The sequence below is a fragment of the Artibeus jamaicensis genome, unplaced genomic scaffold (genome assembly GCF_021234435.1).
Source record: "Artibeus jamaicensis isolate MK-2021 breed Jamaican fruit bat unplaced genomic scaffold, CSHL_Jam_final scaffold_612, whole genome shotgun sequence".
Lineage (NCBI taxonomy): Eukaryota > Metazoa > Chordata > Mammalia > Chiroptera > Phyllostomidae > Artibeus > Artibeus jamaicensis.
In genome coordinates this window covers 1,540,096-1,566,726 of record NW_026522049.1, presented here as the reverse complement: position 1 = coordinate 1,566,726, position 26,631 = coordinate 1,540,096, and the positions used below count along the sequence as shown (strand labels likewise).

Below are 26,631 nucleotides of genomic sequence, written 5' to 3'. Positions count from 1 at the left end.
GCGGCCTTGAAGGAAGTCTCGCAGGCCCAATCAGAGCCGGCGCTGCCCCACACGCGGCTCCACCCCCACCTCACTCCCAGGACTGCGGCGCGTGTCCCCGTCGTTCATGTCACACGTAGTAGACGTGTGTGAACATGCACGCATTGGCGTCCGCCGTGCGTTGCCCGTGTGAGTGCCCGTCCCACCCACGCACTGTGCGCCCACCCACGTCTGCCGGTCTGACAAAGGCGTGCACGGACCTTCCCCTCACCGCTCCCCGCGGCACGGCCCTGTACCCCGAGAATAAAGCGTGCGGTGGCACTGAAGTCACTCCCACCGCGTAGCCCACGGTCGTGGGGCACTAAGTCCTTCCCACGTGGCTTGTGTGGCGCCTGGGGAGTGCGTGCGGGTTTCCCGGAGCCGAGACACCGGGCCCCTGGGCGGCGACGTGTCCAGGCTCACCACCCGCCCCTCTGTCACCTCCGGGGCCAGACCCCGGCGCAGACTCGCTGTGCGGGTGGCGGGCCCCCTTTCCTCACAGCCTCGCCGACACGGGAGAGGGCCCCCTCGTCACCTCTGCCGACCCAGTGGGGAAAAGGCTCCCCAGGAGAAGAAAACGTCATCCTCGTTGATTTGCGAGTCTCGGACCAGCACCAGGCTCAGTGTCCTTTCCGCCCCCAGCAGCCCTCCGCTGAGTTGCAGCGAGAGGAAGGGGCAGGTCCCGGCTTTCCCAACGCCTTTGCCTAACTGACGTTGGTTTCCCAAGTTCTTCTGGCTCTCTGCCAAGGTGGGGGTGGGGAGGGGAGTCCCTACCGCTGAGGACAGGGCCACGCTATTGAGAACCCTCCCCAAAGTACCTGCAGAACAGACCCCTCCCAGGTCTCGGAGCTCATCCCAGGTGCACCCACCTTTACGTCCCTTACCAGGGACGATAAAGAGTGAATTCCTCTTGATTAGAACCGTCTGGCAACCAGCCTGGGGACCTGAGGACGGCCCCTGGCCACTCCCTCCGCTCCCGCTCCCGGTGTGCGAATGGCGGAGGGTGCAGAGGGGAGTGTCTTTGGCGCGTCTGGAAGAGGAACTTCCCTGGGCCGATTGGGAGCCCTGTTCTCCAGTTCCTCTGTGTATGCGTGTGTGTGTCCCGGTTGTAGTTTGCTCTGTTTGATTTTTCTGCTCTTTGCCTGTTTTGTGGTAAACACCGCGTCTCCTTAGAGGAAGTAAAGGGTGTGAGCAGACAGGTGATCAAGGTGGGCGTGTGCCCCTTGGCGTCGCCCCCTCGCTGTGTGGCCTCTGTGCGCCTCAGTCTGCTGGCCTGTGAGCCGGGGACCGCTGTCCCTCTCCGTGAGGGGCCAGTGGCTCAGTGCGGGTCCAGGGCCTGGAGAGGGGCTGGCAGGTCACACGCGCTGAGGAACACCCAGCTGTCGCCGATTGAGCAGCAAGCAAACACAGACCAGCCTGGCCAGCGCCCGTCTGAGCCAAGGCGGCATGTGTGTTGTCCGTCCTTGGTGTCTGCACAGGCCACACATCCTGCATCGTGGGGCTTCCACGCCTGGGGCACGTGGACACTGGGCCGTCCCCTCGGTGGTCTGGGCTCCCTACCGTGTGTCCACCTGCCTCAGATTCCTCTGTGACCTGAGTGAGGTCTGCTCCGGGCCTCGAGGGAGGGGCCCTGGTTAGTGGAGGCCACACAGCCCAGAGGTCCTCCCCGTGGCTCTGAACTGCGGTCACAGGCGGACTGCAGAGAGGTGGCCGTGCGGCCCTGTGGGCAGCTCCCGCCCAGCCTGGGCCCCCGCCTGCCCCTCTCCTGCCCGGTCCTGCCTTCGCCTGGGAGGCAGAGCAGGCCAGAGGCGTGTGCCAGGGCCCCGAGCGCCCCGGCCCCTGCTGCCCGTGAGCGCCGGCCTCCGAGGCCGACGGCGCCCTTCTCCAGGTGCTTCGCAGGCCCGGGGCTGCGCGTTTTCTGGCGGAGGCTGGCAGAGTGCTTCGGAAATGTGGAACCCACGCTCCATCCTGATAAGCATACCGACGGCTTCGGTGCTGGAGGTCCCAACAAAAGTCGCCTCTGTGACAGGGCTTGCTGTCCCTTGGCTCTTCGGTCACAGCGCTTCCTGCCCCAGCGAAATCTCGATCGGCCCCAGTGTGGCGGGGTCTCCAGCTGCAGCTTCACGAAATATCCTACATTGATTTTCTTACACAGGCTCTTTTTTAATTTAAAGACTCCTGCACGTTAGCAATTAAAATAACTAAATGGTACACTATGATGAGAAACTCCTTTGCGCTGTTCCTCACTGCTAACAGTGTGCACCGCTCTGGAAGTGGATACTCCAAATATATACGTGCCTGGGTGAAAACAGGAGCCCGACTCCAGTTCTTCCTTTCTCACTCGGGTCACGTATACACACGGTGCTCTGTGTGTTGTGTGCCGGCACCGTCTTCGCTGCCGTTTGTGGGTTAACACCGGATCCCTGACTGTATGCGTGAGCGCTATTGTTTTTCTCATTTTCCACACGAGGACGCTCAGGTCTGAGTAGCCAGCCGCCCCTCAGGGTCACCGCTGAGACCTGGCCCCCGGGCCGCTGACCTGAGCGCCTCCGCCCGACCGCCTGTCTGTCTGCTCGGCAGCACGGCTCCCCTGCGGTGCGCGTGGCTGACCGGAGGTTCCTGTCGTGGATACCGCTTCCTGTCGGCGCACCCCTAAAATCCGCTGGGCGGGTGACCTGAAGCCCTGTGAGCGCCACCGACACTTGGGGGTAGACCCGTCCCAGGTGTCTCTGTGCGGGGGCCGCTGGGTGAATGGACACGCTGTGACTCTGTCGCTTTGCCGTCCGCAGGTCCCCGTCACATGCGCACCCACGGTCACACGTGCAGAAAGGGCTGTTCTCGCGGGGCCTCAGTAGGCCCCTCCCCGTTTGCTCATCAGAAGGGTGTGCGAAGTGCCCCGTGTTGTCCGTAGTTGTGGTTCCCCGACCAGGAGGAAGGCGCCGAACCCTTCATGAGCCACGAATGGGGTTTCCTGCGAAGGGTGTGTTCACGTCTCACGCGTTCTTTTGGGCCTTCGGGTTGTTGGCAATGGCTTCCCAATTTGTAAGAACACACTGTACATTAAGAAAAGTTACTTTTAGTTAAAATATGCTCCTGTTGTTCTCTCAGATCATTATCTGGCTTTTAATGATCTGTGCTGTGTTTAATTTTTAAAAGGTACCTCACTTACTGGCCTCTTCCTTCTTGGCTCCTAAGAATACTTGGCTTTGCCCGAGGTGCGCTCAGGGTCTCCTGCCCCTGTGACCTCCCACTCCCACCCCCACTTTCCCCCTCGGGTCCCCGGGCCCCTCCCAGAGCCAGAGGGGCGGAGCCCGGCCTTGCGGGACCCGCCCTGGGGTGATATGTCCTGCAGAACCGTCCCATCTCCGACCCTGCCAATCTCAGAGCAGGGCGGGGTTCTACTGAAGACCTGGACCAATCCTAGGTCAGGAGTGGGGCTGGGGGGCGTGGCTTCGCGCTCCGCCCAGGTCTAGGCTTTGGGCCTCCGGGTGCATTGGCCCCCGTAACCCGTGGCGTCGCCCAGCCCCGGGCGCAATGGACCCCGCGCTGGCGGCAGAGAAAGGCGAGGCGGTGGCCCAGAAGGTGCTCCAGTACCGGCGAGATGAGTCAGGCTGGAAGATTTGTCGGGAAGGCGTGAGTGAGGAGCTGGGCGGGAAGGGTCCTTAAGCCTGACGCCCCCAGGCTCCTCTCCTCCGCGTTGCTTCGGGCACACTCCAGTCCCAGGCGCCAGACTGAGCAGCCGGCGGGGGCAGGGAGGGGGCTCCCCTAAAAATTCACCCTGGGTCCTGGTGCTCGGAACTGCAGGTAAAGCCTCTGCTCCTTCCCTGGAATTGTCCGAGGTCACCTGACTGGAACCTTCCATCCGAGTGTGAGTCCCTCCCTCCCTCCGCTCTCGGAGAGGCTGTCGTGGGGACGGTTTGCTAACTTGGCACTTCTGATTTTTAACACATGGGCCTCAGTTGCTCAAAGAGCTACAATGGTGGCTTTTAAGGTGGTCTGAAAAGCACCCAGAGCTCGGGGGGCGGGGGGCAGCCTGCTAAAACCCTGTTCCTGCCCCTTGGGGGACCAGCTCCACTCTGCCTGGGTGAGGGCGTCTCCTGGGAGACCTGCATCCCCGGAAGCCGTGCTTTCCCTCCCGCAGAACAGGATTGGGCCGGGCCAGGTCCCAGAGCTTTTCCTGCTGTGAAACTCTGCGATTCTTTGCCTTTGACAGAACGGAGTTACAGTTTCCTGGAGGCCTTCTGTGGAGTTTCCCGGGAACCTGTAAGTGCTTGCCCGGCTCCAAGTGGCTGGAGGCTCCGGGGCCCCCTTCCTGAGAGGCTCCGGTCGTTCCAGCTCCCTGCAGTCAGCTCTCCAGTTCCTTTCCAGATTTAACTACATCATTTCCAGGAAACTGTGTTCTCGCGAAAGCTTGCCTCTGCTTCTGCAGGCCAGGGCAGGGGAGCTGGTCGGCTCGGCCCCTACTGCGGGGCCGTCCTACACGGCAGTGGCCGACCTGCCGGCTGGGGGTCCCAGGCAGTCCCGGGTAAACGGGTTTGATGGGGGACATCCAGGGTTCGTATCCTTTGTCGTGCTACAGGTACCGAGGGGAAGGCGTTGTGAACGGGGCACCGGAGAGGGTGTGGGACTTGGTGAAGCCGCTCGTTGGGAGCCTTCGAGCGACGTGGGATGAGAACGTGACCAGTTTTGAAGTGGTCCAGAGCATCACGGATGTGAGTCTTTGCAGACACTGTCAGCCTCGGGTAACTTGACTGTCCTCTCTGGAGGGGGTTCGTGACACCTTCTGGCAAGGGGAGTGCCCTGTGGATGCCTGGTTCCTGCAGCTCTGAGCCCCAGCTGGAGCCCCGGTGCAGGGGGACGACAGTGTGACTCTGGGCTGAGAGAAACCAGCGGCAGCGGGCAGAGGTGTGCGGGGTGGTGCAGGCTGTGGGGGGACGTGTGGGGGCAGGGCCTGGGTGCGACCCCTTGGCTCGGGTGGGAATTGCTCCCTTCCACGGGGCTGTGGTAACAGCCGAGGGGGTTGGGGCTGGAGGGGCCGGTGGGTCTGCCTGGCGGCAGCGTCTCCACTGGCAACGTGTGGGTGCATCGGGAGGCTAGTGCCACTGGTCGGAACTTTCTGGAAATGTCCGGTATCGCTGCTCAGTAGCCGCCACTAGTGCCAGGTGGGCAGAGGGCCTTTGAAATGTGTCTCCTTTGAGGAAACGAGGTGCTCGTTGTTCCCGTCATTGTCCGTGTGCGTTGAAGCTGCCGCGCGCAGCCCTGGGCACCGTGTCAGACCGAGCAGGCCCTGCCGGTCCCCTCCCAGGTCCTCCGGAGGGCGCAGAGCCCACCTCATTTTGTTCACACGAGTTGAGAAGGGAAAAAAGTCAGAGGCAGAACCAGCACGAAAGTGGCCGCAGGGGAGTATTCACCAGCCTGTGCTATTTGAAAATGGTGTCTGTGGCCTGGGCCCCCTCCGGGCTTTTGCACAGGTCGCGCTGGGAAACCTCGGGCGGCGGCTCCCGGCGGCGCAGCCGGGGAGCCCTGGCGTTTGCAGTGCTGGCCAGCTTTCTACTGGTCCCCCCCACTCGCCACCACGCGGCTTCCTGAAGCCTGGGTTCGCCTGTCCAGGCTGAAAGGGGGTCGCTCGGGGAGGCCACCCACTCCGGTTCTTTACAAGTGTCTGTGATAACTCAGAGGGGGGTCTGGGGCCCGTGCCGACTGTCTGACACCTGTTCGTCACTCACTAACCCCCGCTGTGCAGTTTCTTTTAATTTTTGCCAAGCGATACTTTTTTCCCACTTCCGACAGTGAAATAGCTTCCTTTCCAAATAACTTTAAGTGTTAAAAAGCAAACACATTTAGATAGAAACATCCGGTGAGTTAACAGGGTGGCAGTACCAAAAAATTGTGGGGACAGTTTCCAGATGATTGGGTGCACATGCGTGAAGTCCAAAGGCGGGTTCATGCCCTTGGGACCCCGTGTGACTGTGATGACGTGGTGACTGTGTACCGGATGCTCTTGAAGGTAGACGTTTTCCGCGTGTTCACACTGATGGGACTTGAGAGAAGGCCAAGGGGACTGCAGTGCGGAGGCCGAGGTGCCGCAATCGCGATTAGAGTGACCGGCACCGTCCCTCTCTGCGTCCTTGTCCTTTCACGCGGGGCTGCTGCTCCGTGGGGGAGGGAAGCGGCTTCAAGGAGGTGACAGACACACCCAGGGTGCCAGAGGCTGTGAGCGCAGAACAGGTGCAGAAAGCTGCCTGCTGCCTCCCCGTCAGTCACCCCAGCCTTCTCCTGCCCGGGTCCCGGAGGCCCCACAGGCGCCCTTCCCAGAGCCCGCCACCCACCACCCACAGACAGCTCGCCTGTGCACCGTCACACTGTGGCACCGCTGTCCTCACCTCCTGGCCAACTAGCCAGTGGGTTTGGCAGGTGCTGTGCAGGGTCCCTGAGCCAGGCTGCCCGGCCCTCATCCCTGGCAGCCACGGTGCCCCCAGGCCTGGCCCTGTTACTCCTCAAGGGCAGCAGACTTCAGACTCGTTGCTCACGTAGCTCCGGTGGGTTCCCGAGAACTCGCACACTGTCCCCGCACTTCTGCGTGACGGTGAGTGTGGAGGCGGCACCTGAAGTTTCCCCAGAAGTTCCACGTGCAGTTTCATTACCAGTGTCCACTTTAGCAACGCAGGGACCAGCTTTCCCCACTCAGAAATGTCGTATTGTTTTTTGCCTGGAACTCAAGTTTTTATTCCATGTAACCCACTGAATATTATCCTAATACACTTGTTTTTAAGAACTATCATCCTCCATGAGAAAAATGTATGTAAATTGAAACTAAATTTTAAAAACTCATGTGTATTTCCTGTAACCATGAGGCTCTGAAGTGTTGGAAAAAATCCAGCTTGAGATATGATTAGAATTTTATTAAAATAGCATCACCAAAGTTGACTCAGCGGGACCCCACCTTGGCTTTGGCAGACTCTGTGCGTCACCAGAACCGCCACCCCCTCAGCTGCCATGAAGATCATTTCGCCCCGAGACTTTGTGGACCTGGTGCTGGTCAAGACATACGAGGACGGGACCATCAGCTCCAACGGTGAGTGGCGGCCGGGGCCTGGGGCGCGCTCTGCCCCGCGCCTGTGCGCTTCCTCAGCGGAGCCGGCCTCCCGGCCCTCCGTCTGTGTGCCGTGGTGCTCGGAGAAGGGACGGTCCCCAGGCTGGCCATATTTAAGGCACAGGGTGGTCAGCCACCCCTTCTCTTCCTGCTGAGGCCCACGGTTGCGCCCACACTCGCGAGGTACAGTTTGGCCGCACAGAACCTTGGGGCGCAGTGATTCCCCAAGCCTGGGGGTGGCTTTCCGCGGGGAGGGCCAGAGTCCCCACACCGCCCTCTGAAAGCCATGCATCGCCCGTGGGGCAGACGGCGGCTCGTTCATGCCTCACACCTGTGCCGGCTGAAATCCGAGAGGGTGCCACCTCCTACCCCCAGTCATCATAATTCTGTTCTTTGCTCTGCCGGACTTGCTGTGTGTGTGGGGGGGGGGTACGGGGGCTCAGTGCCCCCTTGCTGGCCCCTCGGGCTCCAGGGGGTGGGTGCGGCACTGGTCCAGCTTTTCGAAAATGTGCCCTGTCTCCTAGCTGCCAACCTGGAGCACCCGTTGTGTCCGCCGAAGCCAGGCTACGTGAGAGGGCGGAACCATCCCTGCGGCTGCTTCTGCGAGCCCGTGCCAGGGTAAGGGCCGTGCCCTGGACTGAGGGAGCGGACAGGGGCTCCAGGGTGGGATTCTGTTTGAGGGGCACAGGGGTTACCTTGCCCACCGTGCTGCAGGCCCTGACGCTGGACGGCACTGCCACGGACAGCTGAGTGGGCGAAGGGAGAGGGTGCGGGAGGCACTTCCGTGGGTGTCCTCCCTCCAGCCCCAGGCCAGCGGGGCACAGCCCTGGTCCCGCCCAGCAGCAGAGGAATCCCGTGGCTCAGGGACCGGGAGGGGTTCGTACAGGTTCAGTCTCGGTGTCCTCGGGGCTGGTGGCCAGGTTTTCACCCGGAGGTTTCTGGAGAGTGACAACCTGAGGGTCTCTAGTTGATCCAGGGTGCCACCCGGGTTGACACTGGACACTTGACCTGTTCCTGGCAGAGGGAGGGGCAGGTCTGAAGTCCCTCGGGTGGAAGGTGTGGGGTGTTTAGGGAACGGCGTGGAGCCGGTGGGATCAGCATGGGCTGTGGGCGAGGTAGGGAGCTGGTCACCGAGGCAGCAGACGCCACACCAGCGAAGGTCTGGGGCCCTGTTAGGGCCCGAGCACAGTGAGGACAAGGCGACTGGAGAGTGTTGAGCAGATGTGGGTGGCGTTTGGGTTCAGAGCTGTGACGCGTGTGGGCAGGAGGGGTCAGAGAGCAGGGATGGGCAGGGAGGGGGCGCGCGCCGGAGTCTGGGCTCTTCCCCAGGTGGGGAGTCTGCCTGCGCAGAGGCAGCAGCGCGGCACTGCGCCCGCTGCAGCCCTCACTCGGTGCCCGGGAGGTGATCGGGGTGCCCCACATGGCTGCCTGGCCAATCCCTAGAACAGGTGGGTGGGCGCTGCGACCCCGGCCGGCCAGCTCCCCGTGGAGGTCGGGCCCTGCCCCACCTCCCTGAGCCCCGTCATGCCCCTTCTGTGAACGATGTGCAGGCAGGACCCTCGGCCTGGCCCGTGTGGAGCGCCCACCGAGGCCCTTGCTCACCCTGGGGACAGACAGCGCAGTCACTGAGCACACTTCCTCCAGACCAAAGGGGACGCAGCTGAGAGAGACGAGGGTGTGAGTGAGCCTGGGGTGGAGCAGCAGATGAGGGAGGGTCCCTCAGGACAGCGGGGACCGAGTCTGCACGGTGCTGAGGCTTTGCGGCATAGGGACGTGTCTGCCCCCGGGGGGCGCACTCTGCAGAGCCGACAGCAGCAGCATGCGGCACTGCCCGGTGTGCCGGCTGAGCCCTGGGCCTCAGGAGGGACCCAAGACGTCGGCAAACGCCTGATGTGCCGGTGCAGTGCTGCCTGGGGTTCCTGGTGACGCCCTGATGCTGGTGACATCTCCCAGCAAAGAGCCAAGTGGGCTCCACAAGGCCCGTCCCTGTGTTGTTCTGGCCATCGGGAGGGCTGTGACAGGGAGGACCCCTTGTGCCGACCAAGCCGTGTCCTGTGTCCTCCCAGGCACGCCTCTCGCTAAATCTGAGTCAGGCTGGCAACTCCTGCCCTCACTGTCCTGAGCATGAGCCCATCACTTGGAAGCCAGGGTCGCTCTGTGTGCCGTGCTCCTGCCTCCCCTGGGCTTCTGTCCCTCACCCGAATCCATTCAGATGAGCCCACGGTATCTGTCTGCCTTGCCTCTAAGTCAGCCGTCCTCGAGTCTCGTCAAATGGATGGTTTTTACCCTATTGCATGTGGTCACTTCCGGCGCCAAATGTTAATCGGCCCTAAAAGTGTGGGTTTATTTCTGGGCTGTCCTGTCTGTTTTCATGCCATGCTGTTTTGACTACTGCGGCCTTGTAGTGCAGTTTCACATCAGGTAGTGGGATACGTCCAGCTTGGTTGTTTTTTCCTCAAGATTGCTGTGGCTATTCTGGGTCTGTTGTGGTTCTGCATACATTTCTGGAATATTCGTTCTCCTCCTGTGAAATACGCCATTGGCACTTTGATAACAAGTGTGTGGAAGGTGCAGATTGCTTTGTGGGGGCAGGGATGTTTCAGCAATTTCAACTCTTCCACCTGTGAGTGCAGTGTGTGGTTCGCTTTATCTGTATGTTCAGTTACCTTCTTTGGTGTCTTGTACTTTTCCAAGTGCAAGTCTTTTGCCTCCTTGGTTACGTTTATTCTTAGGTGTTTTATTCTTTTTGATGCAGTTGTAATTGTGATTGTTTTCCCAATTTCTTTTTCAGATAGTTTGTTTTGGATGTGTGAAAAATCTATACTTCTAAATATTTTTCAGGACTTTAAAGGGTTTTTTAATGTGAGTTATATCCATCAATATTTGCCCTGTTTGCAATTAATAAAAGGAAAATTTAAAAATGTATTAAGTAACAAATTACATACGAACAGATATTTTTATGAAAAAACTATTGTTCCAAACACAAAAACAGTGCCATCGTTCCATGTCTGCCGGTCTCACATCAGGTTCAGGGAAGGTCACGTCTATCCCTGCCCATCGTGTGGCCTCTGGAAAACAGCCCACGCGCTCAGGAGAGAACGAGAGGGACAGAGGCCGACCGCCCTTTAGTGCTGCTCTGAGAGTTGTTGTGACCTTGTAGACCCCGGTGCAAAGGGGTCAGGAGCCCCCGGGACTCCCCAGACCTCACAGAACCACTGCCCTTGTTGCTCCCAGGCCCCCACAGACAGAATCCGGGGCAGGGAATTCAGTCTTCCTGGGCGGGAGGCGGCGGGCTGCAGCTGGCCTGGTGTGACCGTGGAAGTCTGCGTTGGCCCCCTCCAGATCTGTACGCGCAGGTCCAGAGGGCACCCCCGGGGCAGTGACACCCCTGGGCCCCCGCCGTGTCTTCAAGCTAGCCACTCCCAGCCTTCCCTGCGCGCAGCCCAGGTCCTTCCGCAGACGGCCACTCCCAGCCTTCCCTGCGCGCAGCCCAGGTCCTTCCGCAGACGGCCGCTCCCAACCTGCCCCGCGCGCAGCCCGGGTCCTTCCGCAGACGGCCGCTCCCTGCCTGCCCCGCGCGCAGCCCAGGGTCTTCTGCAGAAGCGTAACCCCACCCCGCTGCCACCACACAGGGAGCCCAGCAAGACCAAGCTGGTGACCTTCTTCCAGACGGACCTGAGCGGCCTCCTCCCGCAGAGCGTGGTGGACGCCTTCTTCCCGCGCAGCATGGCAGGGTTCTACACCAACCTTGAGAAAGCGCTGAGGTCAGTGCCGCGCTCGTGCTCTCGTGCTCTCCTGCGCGTGCGCTCCACCGCTCCACTCAGCGTGCTGCCTGGGGTGTCCACTGCGCACCTGGGTGCGCTCGCTCTGTGTGACGGCCGGAATTTTCCAAACCAGCCCCAGTAATAACTCCCCTCCCCCCCCCCCCCCGGCAGGCGTATGCCAGCCCCCACCGAGGACACCCGGGACGTGGCTCTGTTCCAGTGACCAGGCACACGGGCCCCCCAGCTCTGGCCTTTCTGGGACACTCGTGTGGTAAGGAAGCCCAGGCCACAGGGAGAGGTCCAGCACGTGTCCACCTCCAGCTGTGTGTGAGAGAGTGGCCTGCCCGGGCTTCCATCCCCATGCCTTTGTGCGGCTCCAGCTGACGCCGCCCCGAGCCCCGCTGGCCACGCTGCGGGCGCCTGACAGACCAGCGTGACTGTTTGGGGGATCATCAGCCAGTTACAGCTCTGGGAAGGTGTGCAAACAGGGCGTGGGTTTCACATCCAATCTCAATACATTCACTTTATTTAAAGCACCTCTGTGTTCGCACTGAGCTGTCTGTACATAGTTTGCATCGGCCACCCCACTGCGACTGGCCCTCACTGTAAGGACAGCCCTCAGGCCGATCCCAGGAGGTCCAGCCTTAGGCAGCAGCCCTGGACGGGGGTGAGCAGTGACCCTGAGATTTGCGTGCTGCTGGCTCTGCTGTCCGCACTCTGCCTAGGGCTCTCCGGTAGCCGGGGCGCTCCCGGGCTGTGGGCTCCTCCTCCTGATGAGAACCGTGACCGGCCCATCGGGCAGCGCTTTGATGACGCTCCAGGCTTCGAACCGCGTGAGTCCCTGTACCGTGGTGCCGGCCAATTGCAAGACCTCGTCTCCTGGCTGGACTGTCTCAGTCTGCCCTGAGGCTGCCCCTGGAGGAGGGACAAGGAGACACAGGGTGTGCGGGTGGCAGGGGAGTGAGGCAGGGCGCCCCTACCTGCCACTGGGGAGAAAGGAAGGAGCACAGCTTACCTGTGAAAATGCGGTTGATGGTGAGAGGCTTGTCCCCATGCAGGGAGCCCTTCCCTCCTTCCAGACTGAAGCCCAGCCCTGCTGAGGTCTTCTCCAGCGTTACCGTGTGAACAGTGGCCTCTGCTGCAGAGGAGGAGATGGGCTCTGTTAGGGCAGCGCTGCTCCTCGGGCCACGAGCCCCTGGCTCAGAGAACCTGGCAGACGCTGCCGCTGAGCTTGCGCGTGTCCCAGCACAGATGTGCGTCTCGGGCAGCATGCAGGGCTGCCTGCCTGTGGCTGAGCAGCCCCCCAGGGACAGGGGCGTCATGGCCCCCGGGGCTTCCGCCAGGCTGGGAGAACTCACTGGATTCTGCGGAGGTGTCACTGGCCCCAGGGGCCGAGGCTGCAGAGTCCAAGGAGGAGTTCAGGTCGGGGCCGGCCTCCAGCATCGGCTTCCTGGTGACGATCACAGCTTGCCTGGGATCCCGGGCGTGGCGGAGAATGGCCAGTGCGTCATTGTGGGTGGCCCCTTTGAGGGATTTGCCGTTGATGGAAAGCACCTCGTTGCCCTTCTGGATAGTCCCCTCCTGGGAGGCCAGCCCATTGGGGAACACTCTGTGAACCTGGGGAGGCGAAGGAGGTCAGGCGGGCAGCGCCTTCGTCCATCGAGACCCTCACTGGGGATCAGAGCCCGTTAGTGCAGCACGCTAGTCGCCAGTTCCTGGGCTGAAGGAAGCAAGGCTGACCGTGTCCTGAGCACGGTCAGCCTCCACCCACACAGTGAGGGTGACAGTGATGGACACCGTGGCTCCCAGAGTCTCCCCAACCCCACGTCTTAGCCTCTGGGACTGCAACCCGAGTCAGCCTGCAGTTCAAGTCCTCAGGGTGCCTGGTGTACCACAGACCAGTACAGCGCTCGCCCCCGCCCAGGTCCACCTCCCCGTCCTCCCCGTGGGCACAACCAGGACGCCGGCCGCCTCTCCAGGACCTGCCTTCCGGGTCCCCAGTTGCCAGTCGTCTGTCTTCAAGGTCAGCGCTCACAGGTGAGGAGAGGTTCTGAGTCCGCAGCCCCAGAGTGAGACCGAGACACCCGGAGCCCCTTTTGCAGCCCCACCTGCGGCTCAGGTCTCCTTGGGCAACAGCGTCCCCCAACCTTGATGGCACTGGGGACCCATCTCACAGGAGACAATTTTTTCGTGGACTGGGGTGCAGGGGATGGTTTCGGGGTGACTCAAGTGCAGCACATTCAGGCTGCCCTCCTGCTGGGCAGCCCGGTTCCTAACAGGCTCAGCTTGGTGCCGGTCCGAGGCCCCGGGGCCCCCGCTGCACGGTGCGGAGAGGCCTTTTTTGTTGGTGCAGGACGGTGATGGGAGTGGACGCGGGGCCACCTAGTGATGGTCCCTGTGCTGCCGACAGGCACAGACGCAGACCCTGCCCTGAGTGCCCACCCAGTGGCTTGGGGTCCTCTTGTCACCCACACAAGACCCCTTCCAGGCAAGTGGGTGTCCCTCCCTGGGCCCTGTCCCTGGGCCACTCACCGTTATCACCTTGTTCTCCAGATCGGAGCCTCCTGCCAAGCTGAAGCCAAGGCCGGCCCCCTCCTCCTTGTGCAAGACGGTGACATGGATGCTGTCCAGTTGCTGCGGAAGGAGATGGACAGTGGAGAACATCTTCTCGAGGCAGCACCAACAGTGTAAGGAGTGGGAACGTGCGCCCGATTCAGTCTGAAACCCGGATGGCCCGTGCCCTCGTGCCCGCCACCTCCTCAAGCCCGTGTCACCGTCCCTGAGGGAGGGACTGCACTGTGGACTCGTGGGGAGTTCAGAAGGAAGAACGACGTGTGTGAAGCCACCTGGACAGCCCTTTTCTTCTGCCTGCCCCACGCACACGCGTCAGAGCAGGAGTGGGTGTCACCCGGGACCCCAGTGCATTGGGTCACGCAGCTCTGCCATTTCGGTCTCTAACTTGGCCTCAGCAAACCCAGGGGTCGGAGCTGTTTGGGGCCGCGGGCTGTCCCTTCTCTCCCCACTGGGAGCCTGGCTGAGCGCCCGCCCCACCACACAGGTGCGGAGGGGCACGCCCGGGTCTGCAGACACGCCCCCGAGCACTCGGGCATGCGCACTGCGCCGGCACAGCCCCCGCCGGAAGCTAGAGGTCCGCTCTGCTCTCCATCCCGGCGTCATCAGCACGCTGGGTCAGGTTGTCACGTCAACCAGAGGGGGCAGAGGTGAGACGGGAGTGACAGGAACTGAGGACGGGAAGAGAGCACGTGGCCCAAGAGGAACAGCCGCACACGGGACGCCAGGCCCCTTGCCAGCAGGTGTTTTCCATTAGAAAAAGAAGCGGGGAGCCCGTGACATGTGCTCAGTGGCCCTATTCTTGAAAGTTTTCGTGCTGGGAGATCGCCTCACCTGCGTACCCCTGGCTCTGCGGCCCTCTGACGGCAAGTCCCCAGATCGCAGACTGATGAGGGACGAGTGGACCTCACCGCCTGCCTCATCTCCACCCCGGCACTGGCCCGAACCTCACAGCTTCCCCCGAGGGGCAGCTGCCGCGGGAGAGGCCCTTGCAGTTCACACTGCCTCTGCCTCTGGAGAACGGCCCGGGGACTGCGCGGGAGTCACCCCCCGGGCGTCCTGTGTTACTGGCGCACCTGGGCCCCTGAGCTGGGACCACAGCTCCTGTCCCAGCCTGGACCGTTTCCGGGTAAAGTGCCGCCGGCCCAGGCAGTGGAGAAGTGAGGCCCCCACGGCCTGGGCTCCTCCGTGCCCGGCGGCCACTTCCTGTCTCACGCCTCTGAGCTGTGTTCAAGGTACGGGAAGTGGGACTTTCGAAATGACTGGGGCCCTGGGGTCCGTCACCGCTCTGCGGGGGAAGTCCCAGGTGAGAGCTCGGACTCGGCAGCGCCCCCCGTGGACGCACAGGCGGGCTGCACGTGGGACAGGAAGTAGTACCGCCCTGGAGCAGCCTCACCTGATCTCAATGATAGAACCAAAAAGCCCTCATCAGCCTCCGACTGACAGCTTTTCAAAGCTACAAATCACCTTCCCTCAGGAACGTCCCACTGTGGCCCTGTGAGACACCCCTCCGCCACCACGGGCAGCACCTGCTCCAGCCCCCTGGAACCTGGGGTGAGGCAGCGGCCTCCCCTGTGGCCTGACGAGGTGACCAGCCTGCTGTTCCCAGGGCCTTCGTCTCGGTGAAGGTGCACAGAAGAGACCCACCTTCAAGGTCGCTTCGTCCAGAACCTTCACCTCCTCGATGAGCTGCTTTAACTCCTCCGAGCTCAGCAGGGAGATGACTGACTGGCCGGAAGTAGGGGCGCCGTCGTCGGCCTGCGCGGGCTCGCCGAGGCCCTCCGTGTACTCTCTCAGCTCCGAGAGGCTGTGGCGGGAGAAGCAGCACAGGTGTGAGTCGGCCTGACCCCAGATCGTGTCTGGTAGTCCCTCCCGGTCCTCAGGGCAGCGGGGCGCCGTGGTGGTGCAGGCTAAGGTCTTGGTGTGTGTGACCCGAGTCAGACACATGTCCCCTCTGCCTTCCTTCTGGGGCAGAGCTGGCGCCCACCCACCGCGGAGGGTGCGCACTGGGCCAGCGCGCCTCGTCCTGCCGAACTCATTGTGGTGCCTGGTGGTCTGTAGGTTCACTTTCTGTCTGGTGTGAGAGGACCACTCCTTTGATGGACAGCACCACGCTGGGCGGGCCCTCACCCAGAACAACAGGCCCCCTGGTCCTGGGGGCGGCTGTCGCTACCTCCCAATTTGAATAGGACAGGGAAAGGGGTGACTCCAGAAGGAACCTGCTGATGGCCAGGGAGGCCGTGCTGGGGCCCAGTGTCCGCATCCAGGGGGGACGAACCCATGTGCAGAGGGGAGGGGCCGGCAGAGTTCCCCAGGGGTCCTTGGGTGGCACAGTGTGGGCCTCCTGAGCCGAGGCGGGCGCGGCCGGGGGGTTTGTGTGAGGGGCTGTCCCGCCCCTTCTCACCCTCAACCGGGTGTCCTGAGGGTGTCCCCGTAACAGGAAGGCTGAACTGCCTCTCCCCCCACACAGACAGACTAGAGGGGGCCCGACCTGTCTGTGGGGAAGTGTGGGCACACTTACTTGAGTGAGAACCCGGTGTCAGTGCTGCTGGCAGCCGGGTCCTGACTGGATGGGGACCCTGGGGACACCCCTTCCTCGGGGCTGCAGGGCGTCTGGCTGCAGGAGACCGAGGAGGGCAGGCACAGCAGGGACTTCATGACGGCCGAGGACACCTGGCTGCTGATGGCGTAGAGCCTGCAGGTCCTGTCGTCGGGCAGCTGCACCTCACAAGACTGCGTCCTGGTCAGTGGGAAGCTGTGTGCCCGATGGCTCGGCGTCCGGACCGCGGCACCTTGTGACCCCCCAGTCTGTGTAGGCAGCAGGCTCAGGAGAGGGTTTGAGCTGGGGGCCGACTCGGTGCACAGCTGCCCCAGGGGTGGGGTCCCCAACACACCCGGGTCACTGGCCTCTGAGGCCACCGGGGAGCCAGAGGACAGTGGCTCTTGCTGTGGCTGCAGCTGCTCCCCGGTGGGGGGAGACCCTCGCCCCAGGAGGCCAGGACCCCGGCCTCCTTCCTGCCTCCCTGGAGGCCTCACCGCCTCAGCAGAGGGGCTGGGGGGCTGCAGGCTCGGTCTGGGGGCCCGTCTGTCGGGCAGCTGAGGGGAGCCGAAGGTCTCGAAGGAGCTGATTCTCTGCCTGATGGAGCTGGAAGCCCGGGCCTGTGGCCCCAGGCGCTCCCTGGGGGCCGGTGTGGGCTTCTCGGAGGGGGCCACTGGCAGCTGCCTGGGCTCTGGATGGAGATGCCTCAGCTCTTTCAAGCTTTGGCGAAACCAGGCGGGCTTGGGGGCCACGGGAGGGCCCTTCTTCGCGATGCTGTGGTCTGCTGGCTTGTAAGCCTTGGGAGCGCCGGTGCTGGTGTCCAGCTTCGGGGAGAGCCCATCTGGGGGGCCCCGCTCCCTGTCCTCCACGAGGCAGGCGGCGGGCTGCAGCGCTGTGTGGCCGTCACTCATGATGGGGCTGAACAGGCTCCTGATGCAGCCGGAGATCCGGGCCCACGGGTCCTCGGCCGCACCGTCCAGGCCGCAGTCCACCCGCGCCTGCCGCCGCAGCACGGGGTGCCCGCCTGGGGACGGCCCAGGCCCTGGGGGCAGAGACCAGGCCTACGGTTTGCATTGCATCTGATGGCGTTTTCTGCCTCCGTTCCAGAGCAGGGTGGGGGCAGGGGTGGGGGGGGCAGGACGGCAGGACCAGAGTACAGGTTAACGTCACAGCATCCTGGCTTCTCAGCGTGGAGAGCAAGTGGTCTGCTGGGCAGCCCGTTTCAACATGAGGGGCCCGGGATTCATAGGGGTACAGGGCCATCAGCAGGGGTGACACAGTCAGGGTCATGCTTGTTTTCCCCTCCCCACCTCCAAGGCACCAGGTGCCCCTTTCTCTCTCATGTGCCTGGTGCACCCCCGCCCAGACCTCTGCTCTGCCTGCACAGACGTGGGCACACTGGCCGCCCCGAGGTGAGGGACGTGTGTCTGCGTTGCCCCCCAAGGGCGCTGAGCCCGTGTTAACTGTGTGGTCTGCCTTCCGCCCCGCAGCCCCTAGCAGCGCCCCTGCGGATGGGACGCTCCCACCGTGCACGGCACCCACGGTCCTGCTGCCTCAGCCCGGCCGGTCCTCGGCCCTGGGGTAGGAACCCCTTCTCACCTGTCACTGGACTTCGTGCGGAAGAGCCAAGGTCCTACCTGGGCTGCCGCCTCTCCTCCCTGGCTCGGCCTCTGTGGGGGACGCAGCCTGCAGGTCGGCAGCAGGTCCCGGGCCGCAGGCAGTGGCATGGGGGCCGCCCGCTGCTGTGACTTCCTGCGGTGGCAGCGGTGGCAGCAGCTCACTGGCTTCCTGTGGTGTAAACAGGAAGTGAGACTGTGTCAAAACGGCGGCCTCCCACTGTGCAAGGAGAAGGCAAGTGCTCGGATCGGGACTGAGGGCGACGTGGGCTCCGTGAGCAGGTGCCCTGCGCTCTGGGCCCCGGTGCTGCCCACGCCCCTCACGTCTGTAGTGACCGTCAGTGACGTCTCCGGTTACACTGGGTGGTGGTGGTAGTGGTGGTGGTGGTGGTGTTTTTTTCCAACAGAAACAAGAGGTATTATTTGTTAAGTTAGAAAAGAAATGTTATTTGAATGCAGGATTGCCGTGTGTGAACGTATACCCAATCGGTCTTACAGACACACATCACAACAGAAGTGACAGCTGACACACCCTCAGGGAGCCCGCAGCCAGGCGACCTGGACGGAGCACACAGGCGGGCACAGGCCAAGGGAGCGAAGGGGTGCAGGGCACACCCACGTGTGTGGCGGGTAAACTGTACATCGGTGGCCCTGGTCCGGGCGGCCCGGTTGGCTGCCGTCCGGCAAACGGCGAGTTCGCAGCCTCGGTTGCGGGTTTGGTGCCTGGTCAGGGCGCGTGTGAAAGGCAGGCACCTGACTCTCACGTCATGATTCTCTTCCTCTCCCCCTTCCTTCTCCTCAGAACGAAGGGGCGCGTCCTCAGGGTGGATAAAAATAAAAAGCACCGACCTGAGGTGTTGGAGGAGGGCGGTGGGCAGTGTGTGGGGCTCGGCTTTGGGGCGGCTCTGTGTTCCTCACCGCCCGGCCCTCCTTGGGCTCCGGTTGCCCCCAAACTTCTGTGTAAAAAACGAGGTTCCTGAAGTGCCTGCGTGGCCCACCCCGTAGGCCACACCTTCACCTAATGTTGTCGCAGGTGATATCTGTGTGTACTGTGTAGTGTTTGGGGTTCACCGGCCGCAGAGCGGGCTCTGCTGGGGGGAGATGAAGCTCCACCGCATCCCGGGGGCTCAACCCATCGACACTCAGGAGGGTGATCCCACCGTAGTCCGTCATCACGGGGACTCAGGGCTGCACAGATGGGGGCGCCTCACCCCCGGCTGGGGCTTCGCCGCTGTGCACTCAGGGTCTCCGTAGTTGTTTTCATCATTATTTTTGTTTCAGATAAAGCTTTTAATTTTATTCCTAAAAACCCTTCACACGTTGGACGCCGGGTTCTGTTCATTTGGGGCCGGTGCTGTGACTGCAGTTCCGGGGATGGGACTCTGTGCAGGCAGATGGGACTGTCCTCAGCCTCCCTGTGTGTGTTAGACAGCCGGCGGGGCCGTGGCAGCGGGAGCGGACTTGGTAGGACTCGGGCTGGTACACGGTGTGTTGTGGTTTTATCACTGGATCAGCGAGTCCCGCGACGACAGGTGTGGGTTCCTGGGAGGAGAGGCGTGTGGACCGGGGAGCTGGCCGGCAGAGGCCCCACCTTCCCGGTGTCCCGGCTCAGAGGTCGGGCCGGGGACAGCAGAGCCAGACCAGGGCGGCGAGGCTCTGAGACCTGCACGAGGACGGGTGTGCGGGGATGGCCCTTGGGGCTGGTCTGTGCCAGTGGCTGCCACTGTTAGGCCTCAGTGGCTGGAGATGGAAAAGGGCCGCAGCTTTTGTGAATGTTCTGGGTGAGGACTCAGGCTGCTTGGTGTGGTCATATCGTTTGTGTGGACGGCCGACACCTGACAAGGAGCGCGGCGTCTGCTCTGGCTGCCTGCTTGAGTGGGGTCCGCCTGAGACAGCGTGGGGCCTTCTTGAGCTAAAGGTGGTCGCAGGTGGGTGAAGTCCTGGGCAGATTTTGTGGTTGTAGCCCAGGGGGGAACCTGGCCCCCGGAGGTGGGTGTTGTCGGGGCCGAGTGGAAAGGCCCGTTGAAGACCTTCCGGCGTCTCAGACGCGGGCGGGCGTCCCAGGGCCTCGGGGAGCTGCAGCGGCTGCGTCTGGCCCGTCAGGGCTCGAGCGGCACAACGGCTGCAGCTCCTGCTCCTCCTCCCCCAGTGGGTGATTGAGAAAGAACCGTGGGGGGACGAGCGAGTGTCACCACGGTGAGAAATGGAAGCAGGCGTAGGAAGTCGGCTGGTGCTCGGGTCTGAGAACGTGTTTCATGTCGAGGGTTCCCTGATCGACCGCTGAGTGATACTGAGACGTATTCTAGCCCGACAGGGACTTCCAAACGTTTTTGTGTCGTGGTGCTGAAAGTAAGTACTTGTATTTTTTTGGTATGCCAGAGAATTTATTTTTCACCCACCTGAGAAAGAACAGATAGTTTCGATCCATTCCCACCCGACAGCTGTTGTCCTCTGTCCTGTGGGCCGTGTGGTGCGAGGAACCGCGGTCAGGGCCCCGGACTGAACAGCCACGCACGGCACGTTCCCTGCGTTCCTGCGGCACAGCAGGTGAGAATCGCCGGGCTGGAGCCCTGGTGTTGCTGCCAGGGTTTGACCAGTGCATCCAGGTCGGCTCTGGGTCACTGCTTCTCGTCCCCGCTCAGTGACTGTGGTCGTCGGCTGCTGACAGAGGCGGGTATAGCCTGCGGTTTTCTGCGTCACCTGTGCCCTGCGTAGACCTTAGGGGCGACTGCCTCACTGGGATTAGTGCGAGGAGAGAAATTACTGAGGGGCACGCGGACTCCCTGCTTTCCTTTGTAGAAGTTTCAGGTTCTTCAGGCTGATGAGTGGCCCCTGTCCTTCCAGGTCTGAGAAAGTCACACGCCCGGTCCCACAGTGGAAGGGGCAGTGCCTCGGACTTGGAAAAAGTCATGTTGTCACGCACAGTCATGAGTTGGCAGTGTGTGTGTCCACCTTTTCTTTAGTAAGTAAGAATTTTAGTCTGTGTATTATTAGATGGGGAATCTGAAGTTTCCATTTAACAATGTTTACTCGAAGGGGCGGCCTGACGTCCGTGCGGGCAGCAGTGGGAACACACCGTTGTGTGAGCACAACTCTCCGTCTGAGCCACCTGTCGTGGGCAAAGCTACTGCGGTAAGAGTCACCAGTGGGCCTGTGCTCTCAGTGGGAGCACAGGCTGTGGATGTGCTCGCGATCTGCAGGGTGGGCAGTGGGTGTTGAGGACTCGAGGCAGAGTGCGGCTAACAGGGCAGTGGCTGCCATCACTTCGTGGTGTCGGCCGAAGCACCGGTGCCTGTGGGAGGCAGCAGGCCCTGTGCCAAGTGATTTAAGGCCGCCTGGTGCAGACAGACCGGAGCGGTGTTAATTTTGTCTCAGGAGGGCCATGTCAGGAGGGGGGTACCCTGTGCAGTTTGCACAGTCATCTTCCTTAGCGTGCCTTTGCCACGGAGGCTTAGCCTCGCAGCTGCAGGACCTTCAGGGCCAGCACCGGGCTTCTCCGAGCATGTTCGGGGGTCGTGAGTGGAGGCCAGAGGCTGGAGAACTGGTGTGCTTGGGCGGGAAGGGCATGGCCCTCCAGAGGTGGGCAGGGTTGGGGTCAGGGCCTCACTGGGACAAAGTCTGAAGCAGTGAGAGCAGTGGGACTCGTCCCACCGGCGCACAAACCAGAAGCTCGCTGCTGGTTTAGTCCATGTTTGGCATCAGGGGTGATGTAAAGGGGGTACGAGAGAGAACTAGTGTCGGGGTGGTAAGTGATGGAAAAGGGAAATTGGTGATGGAGTTGACGTGGTGATGTGCAATCTCTCAATTAGGGAGCCTTCACCCAGATGAAACGCGCTAGTGGTGTTCGTGGGAGAAGTCGCATCGCTCACAGTCATGGGACAGTGATGTCACCGTGGATTTCAGAGAAGGCAGGAGGGAGAGGTGAACATTCTCGTTTGGTTGACTTCGTGTCTAGAAGCTGATGAAGCTGATGGTCACTGGATTGAGAGATGGTTCAGAAGGTGTTTGACAATCATGTAAGCGGCAGCGGATCACTTAAGTCATTTCTGTAGCCTGGTTGGTCTGTGGTTCCTCCAGAGACCAAGGGGGAGGCAGACCAGAGGCTGTAGCAACCCGGGGCGGCACTGAGGGGGGCCGCGGTGCTCCTGGGCGGTGAGAGGAGGGAGAAGTGCGGGTCGGACATTGGACAGGCACCAGGAAGAAAGGTGCGTGGAGAGGGGTGCCCGCTCCCGCTGTGGAGTGCAGGCTCGACCAGGGGGTCGGAACGCGGTGACCAGAGGTGAGGCGGCGAGCGTGGGGGCTGGTGCCCACGGGCATCTGCCTTGGGTCCACTGGGGCGGCCGTGGCTCCTGAAGCGTACACGGTGCACAGACCCCTGGGCGCCGTCTGTGTGCCACGCCCAGCACCTCACACACCTGCACCCCATCCACTTTCACACTTTCAAGGGTAGTTATTTTTAGGGCAACACCAAAAACAATAGAAGTCAGTGGTACAATAATGGCTTAATTTACTGATAGGACACATACAGTACACAGCAAAGTGCGACAAGGGAACGGCAGCGTGTGGCAGCAGGTAAGGAGTGTGTGGTGTGTGTGGTCTCCTTCTGCCGGGCCCTGGTGGCGCCCTGGGCAGAGCGGCAGCAGCTCTCTCCACCTGTGTCCCGGCTCCCCCACCTCCTCTCCTTCCTCTGCACTGTCCCCCCAATATCTGTCCCTTCTCTTTCCTGGTGCTTCCCCCCCCCCCCCGTGCCGATGCACCCGACCCCTTTCCTCCCGTCACTCTCTGATGTCCATCTCTTTCCTGCTCTCTCTCCCCACCCCGTCCCCCTGCTGTCCTTCTCTCCGCATCCTCCTCTGGGCTCGACCACCTCCCCCCCAGCTTTCCCCAGTTCTGTCTCTTGTTCCTTTTCTCTACCTCCTCGTACCCCCTCTCCCCCCTCCTATACACCCCCCCCCAAACTCCTCTCTCCTTCCTGTCTCTGCCGGTCTCTCCTCAGCCGCTCGCTCTCCTCTGAGTCCCCGGGGACTCTGCGGCTGTCTCCCACTCTGCCCCGCTCCTCCTGCCTGTCCCCGTCACTCTCTCCTATTCGTGTTCTTGTCAGTCTCCTTGGCTCTCTCCCCTTCTCTCCTCCCTCCACCTCTGTCCTAGCCCCCGTCACCTCCATCCTTCACCTCCCCTCTGCCTCCCGTGTCTCCTCCTCTCCTACCACCGACTCTGCCCACTGCCACCTCTCCGTTCTTCTGCTACATCCTTCTCTCCTTCCTCCCTGCGTCACCTCTAGTCCCCCGTCTGTCTCCTTGCTCTCTCTCCCGTCACTCCCCACTGTCGAAGCTCCTGCCTCTCCCCATCCTCTGTCTCCTCCACTGTCTCCATCTCACCCCCCCCTTACACCGGGTCCTGTATCTCCTGTCGCTCCACCCTCTCTACTCCCGTCCCAGCTCCTAACATCGTCTCCTCGCCTTTGTCACGTCCTCTGCTCTGTCACTCCCTCATTTCTGTCTGTCCTCCATGTCTCTCTCTCCTGTGTCCATGTTCCTCTCCCGTATCTGCTGTCCGCAGCCCTCACCTGTCCGTGCCTCCCCTTTCCTCTCACTTCTCTTCCCCGTGTCTCTTCTCTCCCGTCCCGACACGATCACCTCCTCTATTCTGTCCTCTCCCTCCTCAGTCTCTCTCGGCTTTTCTTCTCCCTCCCTCTCTCCTCCTGCGCATCCTCTGCCGTCCACCCTCACCTCTTTCTCCTGCCTCTCCTCTCCTGGGACTCCCAGTCCTGTCTCCCCTCCGTTCCTCCCCCCTGTATCTCTCCTCCCGGCTCTTTCTGGCATCTCCAGCCCTTTGTCCTGGTCTCTCTCCTCCCCCAGCTGCGTACTCCATCTCTGTCCCGTCCCCATCATCTCTCCTCTCTGTCTTCTCTTCCCCTCCCCACCCCGTCTCTGCAGGATCTTGTGCATCTTCATCTCTTCTCAGTCTCCCTCCACTCCTGTGTCCCAATGATGTTGTCTCCTTTTTAGTCTCTTCCCTCTACGCTGCCCCCCCCCGTCTGTCTCATGTCCCTCCAGTCCCTTCCCTGTCCCAGTGTTAGTGTCCCTCCGGAGTCCACTGCCTCTCTCCTGCTGATGCCTCCACGTCCTCAATCTCTCTCCGCTCCCCCATTTCCTCTGCCCAGTCTTTTACCGCGTCCTCTCCTGGCTTCATCTCCTCTCCCCTGTAGCACCGTCTCCCCTTGTGTGTGTCTCCTCCAGTCTCCTTTCTGTACCTGTGACCCCTCCCCCTCCCTGCTCCTGTGTGTCCCCATTTCTCCAGTCTCTGTTCCTTCCTCTCAGTCTCCATCCTGTTCCCCCCCCCCCCCCCCCGTGTCTGTCCCCTCGTTCCATTCACTGTCTCTCTCCTCTCTTGCCTGTCTCTCCCCTAAGGTAGAAAAAAAAGGAGAGTGACAACAAGGCACAGGAGAGACTGGACACAGGAGGAGAGAGAGACCCAAAGGTAAGACGCACAGTACAGCGCAGAGGAGAGAACGTTGGAAGTAGGACACAGGCTGGGAGGAGACAGGGACGAAAGGACAAAGACAGACTAGAGACACAGAGGGTGAAACAGACCACCTAGGAGAGGGGGGTGAACATCAGGTGAGGGTGGGCAGGAGGACGGAGCGAGGAGACGGACGGAGGAGGCAGATGAGTGTGGGGGGGGGGGAGACAGACACGACAGACGGGTGAGAGCTGTGGAAGGCTGGAGAGAGGAGGACAGACGGCAAAGGGAGTAGGAAAGGTCCCGCAGAGGCGGCAGAGGAAGACAGGCTGGGACAAGACAGGAGAAGGGTCAGAGGCAGACGGGACAGACACACGGGAGGCGGAAGGAGAGGAAGCAGGTGAGAGACGGGCCCCACGGAGGAGGGTGCACTGGAGAGACCAGAACTGGACGAGGGCGGAAGAGAAGAGGCCGGACGGAGCAGGGGCAGCGTGGGGCCCGGAAGGACAGGCGGACCCCGAGAGCAGTCACTCAGACAGGATCCAGTCTTTATTTGGCAGCTCAGCAGCGGTGGGGCGGCGTGTCCTCGAGGTGTCCCGGTCCCCGGCACGGCGGGGCTCTGCGCGCCCCCACCAGGGAGCCCCCGGCGCGGTCCGCCTCCCCCCGAGGAGCCCGTAAGCTGGGCCCGAGTGGTCCTCCCTCCCCTCACCTGACGGGGGGTGGGCCGATTCTCGCCGTCACCGGTCAGTCACTCAAACCCGTGCCCACCCTCTGCCATATTCAGTGACGGGGGCACCTGTCCCAGCAGGCACAAGCCTGGAGGCACTCGGGACCTTCTTGTCATCCTGGAGATGGCCCGCCCCCTCACTCCACCCGCATGCGCCTGTGCTACAGACCGGCCGAAGGGCACTCACCGGGAGCGGGGCTTCCGCGCTGTCCTGCAGGTGCTTCTGCGGGTCACTGTCACTTTTGAAGTATTTCCTGGGTGGGGGCTTGGGCTTGGAGGACGATGGCTTTCTGACGAAAATCTCAAATGATTTCTTCAGTCCCAGGGCAGCGTGGTCTCCCTGTGTCTGTGGGAGGGGCGGGCTCTGTCGGGGGCGCCTGGCTTCCGGCCCCAGGGACCCAGCGGGGCCGACTGCGCTGTCTTCCAGGTCCCGGGGCTGCTGCTGTCCAGCTCGGCTGGGACTGCCCGCGGGGGATCCGGACACGTGGCTGCTGTCACTGCTGGAGCGGGCCAGGACCCTCTGGGCCCTGCGCTGCAGGGGTGCCGAGCTGTCCTTGTCCCCGGCCGGCCGCCCGTGCCAGCTGCTCTCCAGCCTTTTGGCGCCTGTGGGGGAAGCAACGGGTGCGGGGCCGCTGAGCGCTGGGCCCAGCTGCTGGCAGCCTCTCCTCACAGCGCCGTCCACAGCCCGGCAGCGTGGGGTTCCGTGCGCAGTGGACTGTGGGACTTCAGTGTGGGAGTGTCGCCCCCCCATTTCTATGTGAGAGACGCAGCTGCACATGCCAGCGTGACCACCGCGGCAGCCCGGTGTCCCAGTGGCGAAGAGGGCCGCCTGTACCATGAGGCTGCCGAGCAGCCATGACCAGTGGGACACTCATTGCAGCCCCGGGGGCTGGACCGAGCTGTGTGCATCTGGGTGACCGCACAGTGCCCATGATGGTCATTCTGTCAGGTTCCTGGGGTACGAGGTGACTGAGTTTCCAAAGTCACAGCTTTCTGAGAAGACACGGATGTCTGTGTGTGTGTGAAATAAAAGCCGCGCACCCCTTACCTTCCAGACTGCACTGGTGTCTCTCCTTCCCAAACCGGAGGGTCTCTGCGGCCTGGGCCACCGCATCTTTGAGCTGCTGTTCAGACACCTAAAAAACGTCCATCATCTGAGAACGACCACCAGGGAAGAGTGGTCCTGGGCCCACCCCACAGGCAGGCCTAGGGGGCCATTTCCGTCCCTGGACCTGCAGTGCCAACAGCTGACCGACCACATGCAGACGCACACACTGGGGGCATCAGCGGTGGGCTGGTCCCTGAGCAGGTTGTAGGTGAAGTCCAAAGTGTCCGCACGGGCCCCACTCTGCGGCCTGCTGCCCAAGCGGGCAGGGGCAGGGGCACCACCTCACAGGCCCTCGGGGGTGGGTGCCGCCCTGGGAGCCCCTCGGTGTCTGCAATGCTGGTGGCGCCACTTGAACTGACAGAGAACAGGCTGCCAATGAGCAGAGGGGAGGGACTTTCAGGGGAAGAAGGGAAGGGTTTGCAGGAACAAGGACGAAGGACACACAGACAACGACAATGCAAGGGAGGGGTTGCCACCAGGGGGGAGGTGGGGAGGGAGTAAAAGGCAGACAACTACCTGGAACAACAATTACAATAGTACACAAACAAATACATAACAAATACAAGAAAATCCTTTCCTTGTCTGTCTCAGCCAACAAAGGGCTAGAGAGAGGTGACAACAAAACCAAACAAACAACCCAAACAAAAAGCAGGCAGAAGACAGCCAGGAATGGGGTTCTCCAAACAACCAGGCAAACAACCAGGAGGCGGGTGAAAACGCCCCCACACAGCCT

The 26,631-nt window shown here is 62.0% G+C and overlaps 2 protein-coding genes across 2 annotated transcripts in view; one reads left to right on the top strand and one right to left on the bottom strand.

The window, feature by feature from the left end:
- The first annotated feature begins 3,473 nt into the window (after positions 1 to 3,473).
- Positions 3,474 to 25,844, top strand: STARD5 (StAR related lipid transfer domain containing 5). The gene is made up of 14 exons (XM_037164204.2): positions 3,474 to 3,651; positions 4,232 to 4,281; positions 4,598 to 4,730; positions 6,976 to 7,093; positions 7,636 to 7,729; positions 10,744 to 10,875; positions 11,047 to 12,912; positions 13,429 to 15,276; positions 15,421 to 20,733; positions 21,411 to 21,617; positions 22,119 to 22,173; positions 24,012 to 24,737; positions 24,848 to 25,007; positions 25,218 to 25,844. Exons 1-7 carry the CDS (start codon positions 3,553 to 3,555, stop codon positions 11,096 to 11,098), a joined length of 678 nt encoding a protein of 225 aa, XP_037020099.2. The 5' UTR covers positions 3,474 to 3,552; the 3' UTR covers positions 11,099 to 12,912; positions 13,429 to 15,276; positions 15,421 to 20,733; positions 21,411 to 21,617; positions 22,119 to 22,173; positions 24,012 to 24,737; positions 24,848 to 25,007; positions 25,218 to 25,844.
- Positions 11,379 to 26,631, bottom strand: part of IL16 (interleukin 16) — a 55,621-nt gene continuing 40,368 nt past the window's right edge. Inside the window, exons 11-19 of the mRNA XM_053658965.1 lie at positions 25,839 to 25,926; positions 24,978 to 25,393; positions 17,623 to 17,773; positions 15,968 to 17,027; positions 15,094 to 15,253; positions 13,408 to 13,509; positions 12,234 to 12,492; positions 11,891 to 12,013; positions 11,379 to 11,790 (exon numbers count right to left, since the gene is read on the bottom strand). Coding sequence (XP_053514940.1) covers positions 11,597 to 11,790; positions 11,891 to 12,013; positions 12,234 to 12,492; positions 13,408 to 13,509; positions 15,094 to 15,253; positions 15,968 to 17,027; positions 17,623 to 17,773; positions 24,978 to 25,393; positions 25,839 to 25,926 — 2,553 coding nt within the window. The 3' untranslated portion in view covers positions 11,379 to 11,596. The remainder of the gene's footprint in view (positions 11,791 to 11,890; positions 12,014 to 12,233; positions 12,493 to 13,407; positions 13,510 to 15,093; positions 15,254 to 15,967; positions 17,028 to 17,622; positions 17,774 to 24,977; positions 25,394 to 25,838; positions 25,927 to 26,631) is intronic.

Bases quoted from the DNA above. Each gene is read 5' to 3' on its own strand.
- STARD5 (XM_037164204.2), top strand. From the start codon at position 3,553: ATGGACCCCGCGCTGGCGGCAGAGAAAGGCGAGGCGGTGGCCCAGAAG. The intron at 7,094-7,635 runs GTGAGTGGCGGC...CCTGTCTCCTAG, and splicing joins CGGGACCATCAGCTCCAACG to CTGCCAACCTGGAGCACCCG. The intron at 7,730-10,743 runs GTAAGGGCCGTG...GCCACCACACAG, and splicing joins TTCTGCGAGCCCGTGCCAGG to GGAGCCCAGCAAGACCAAGC.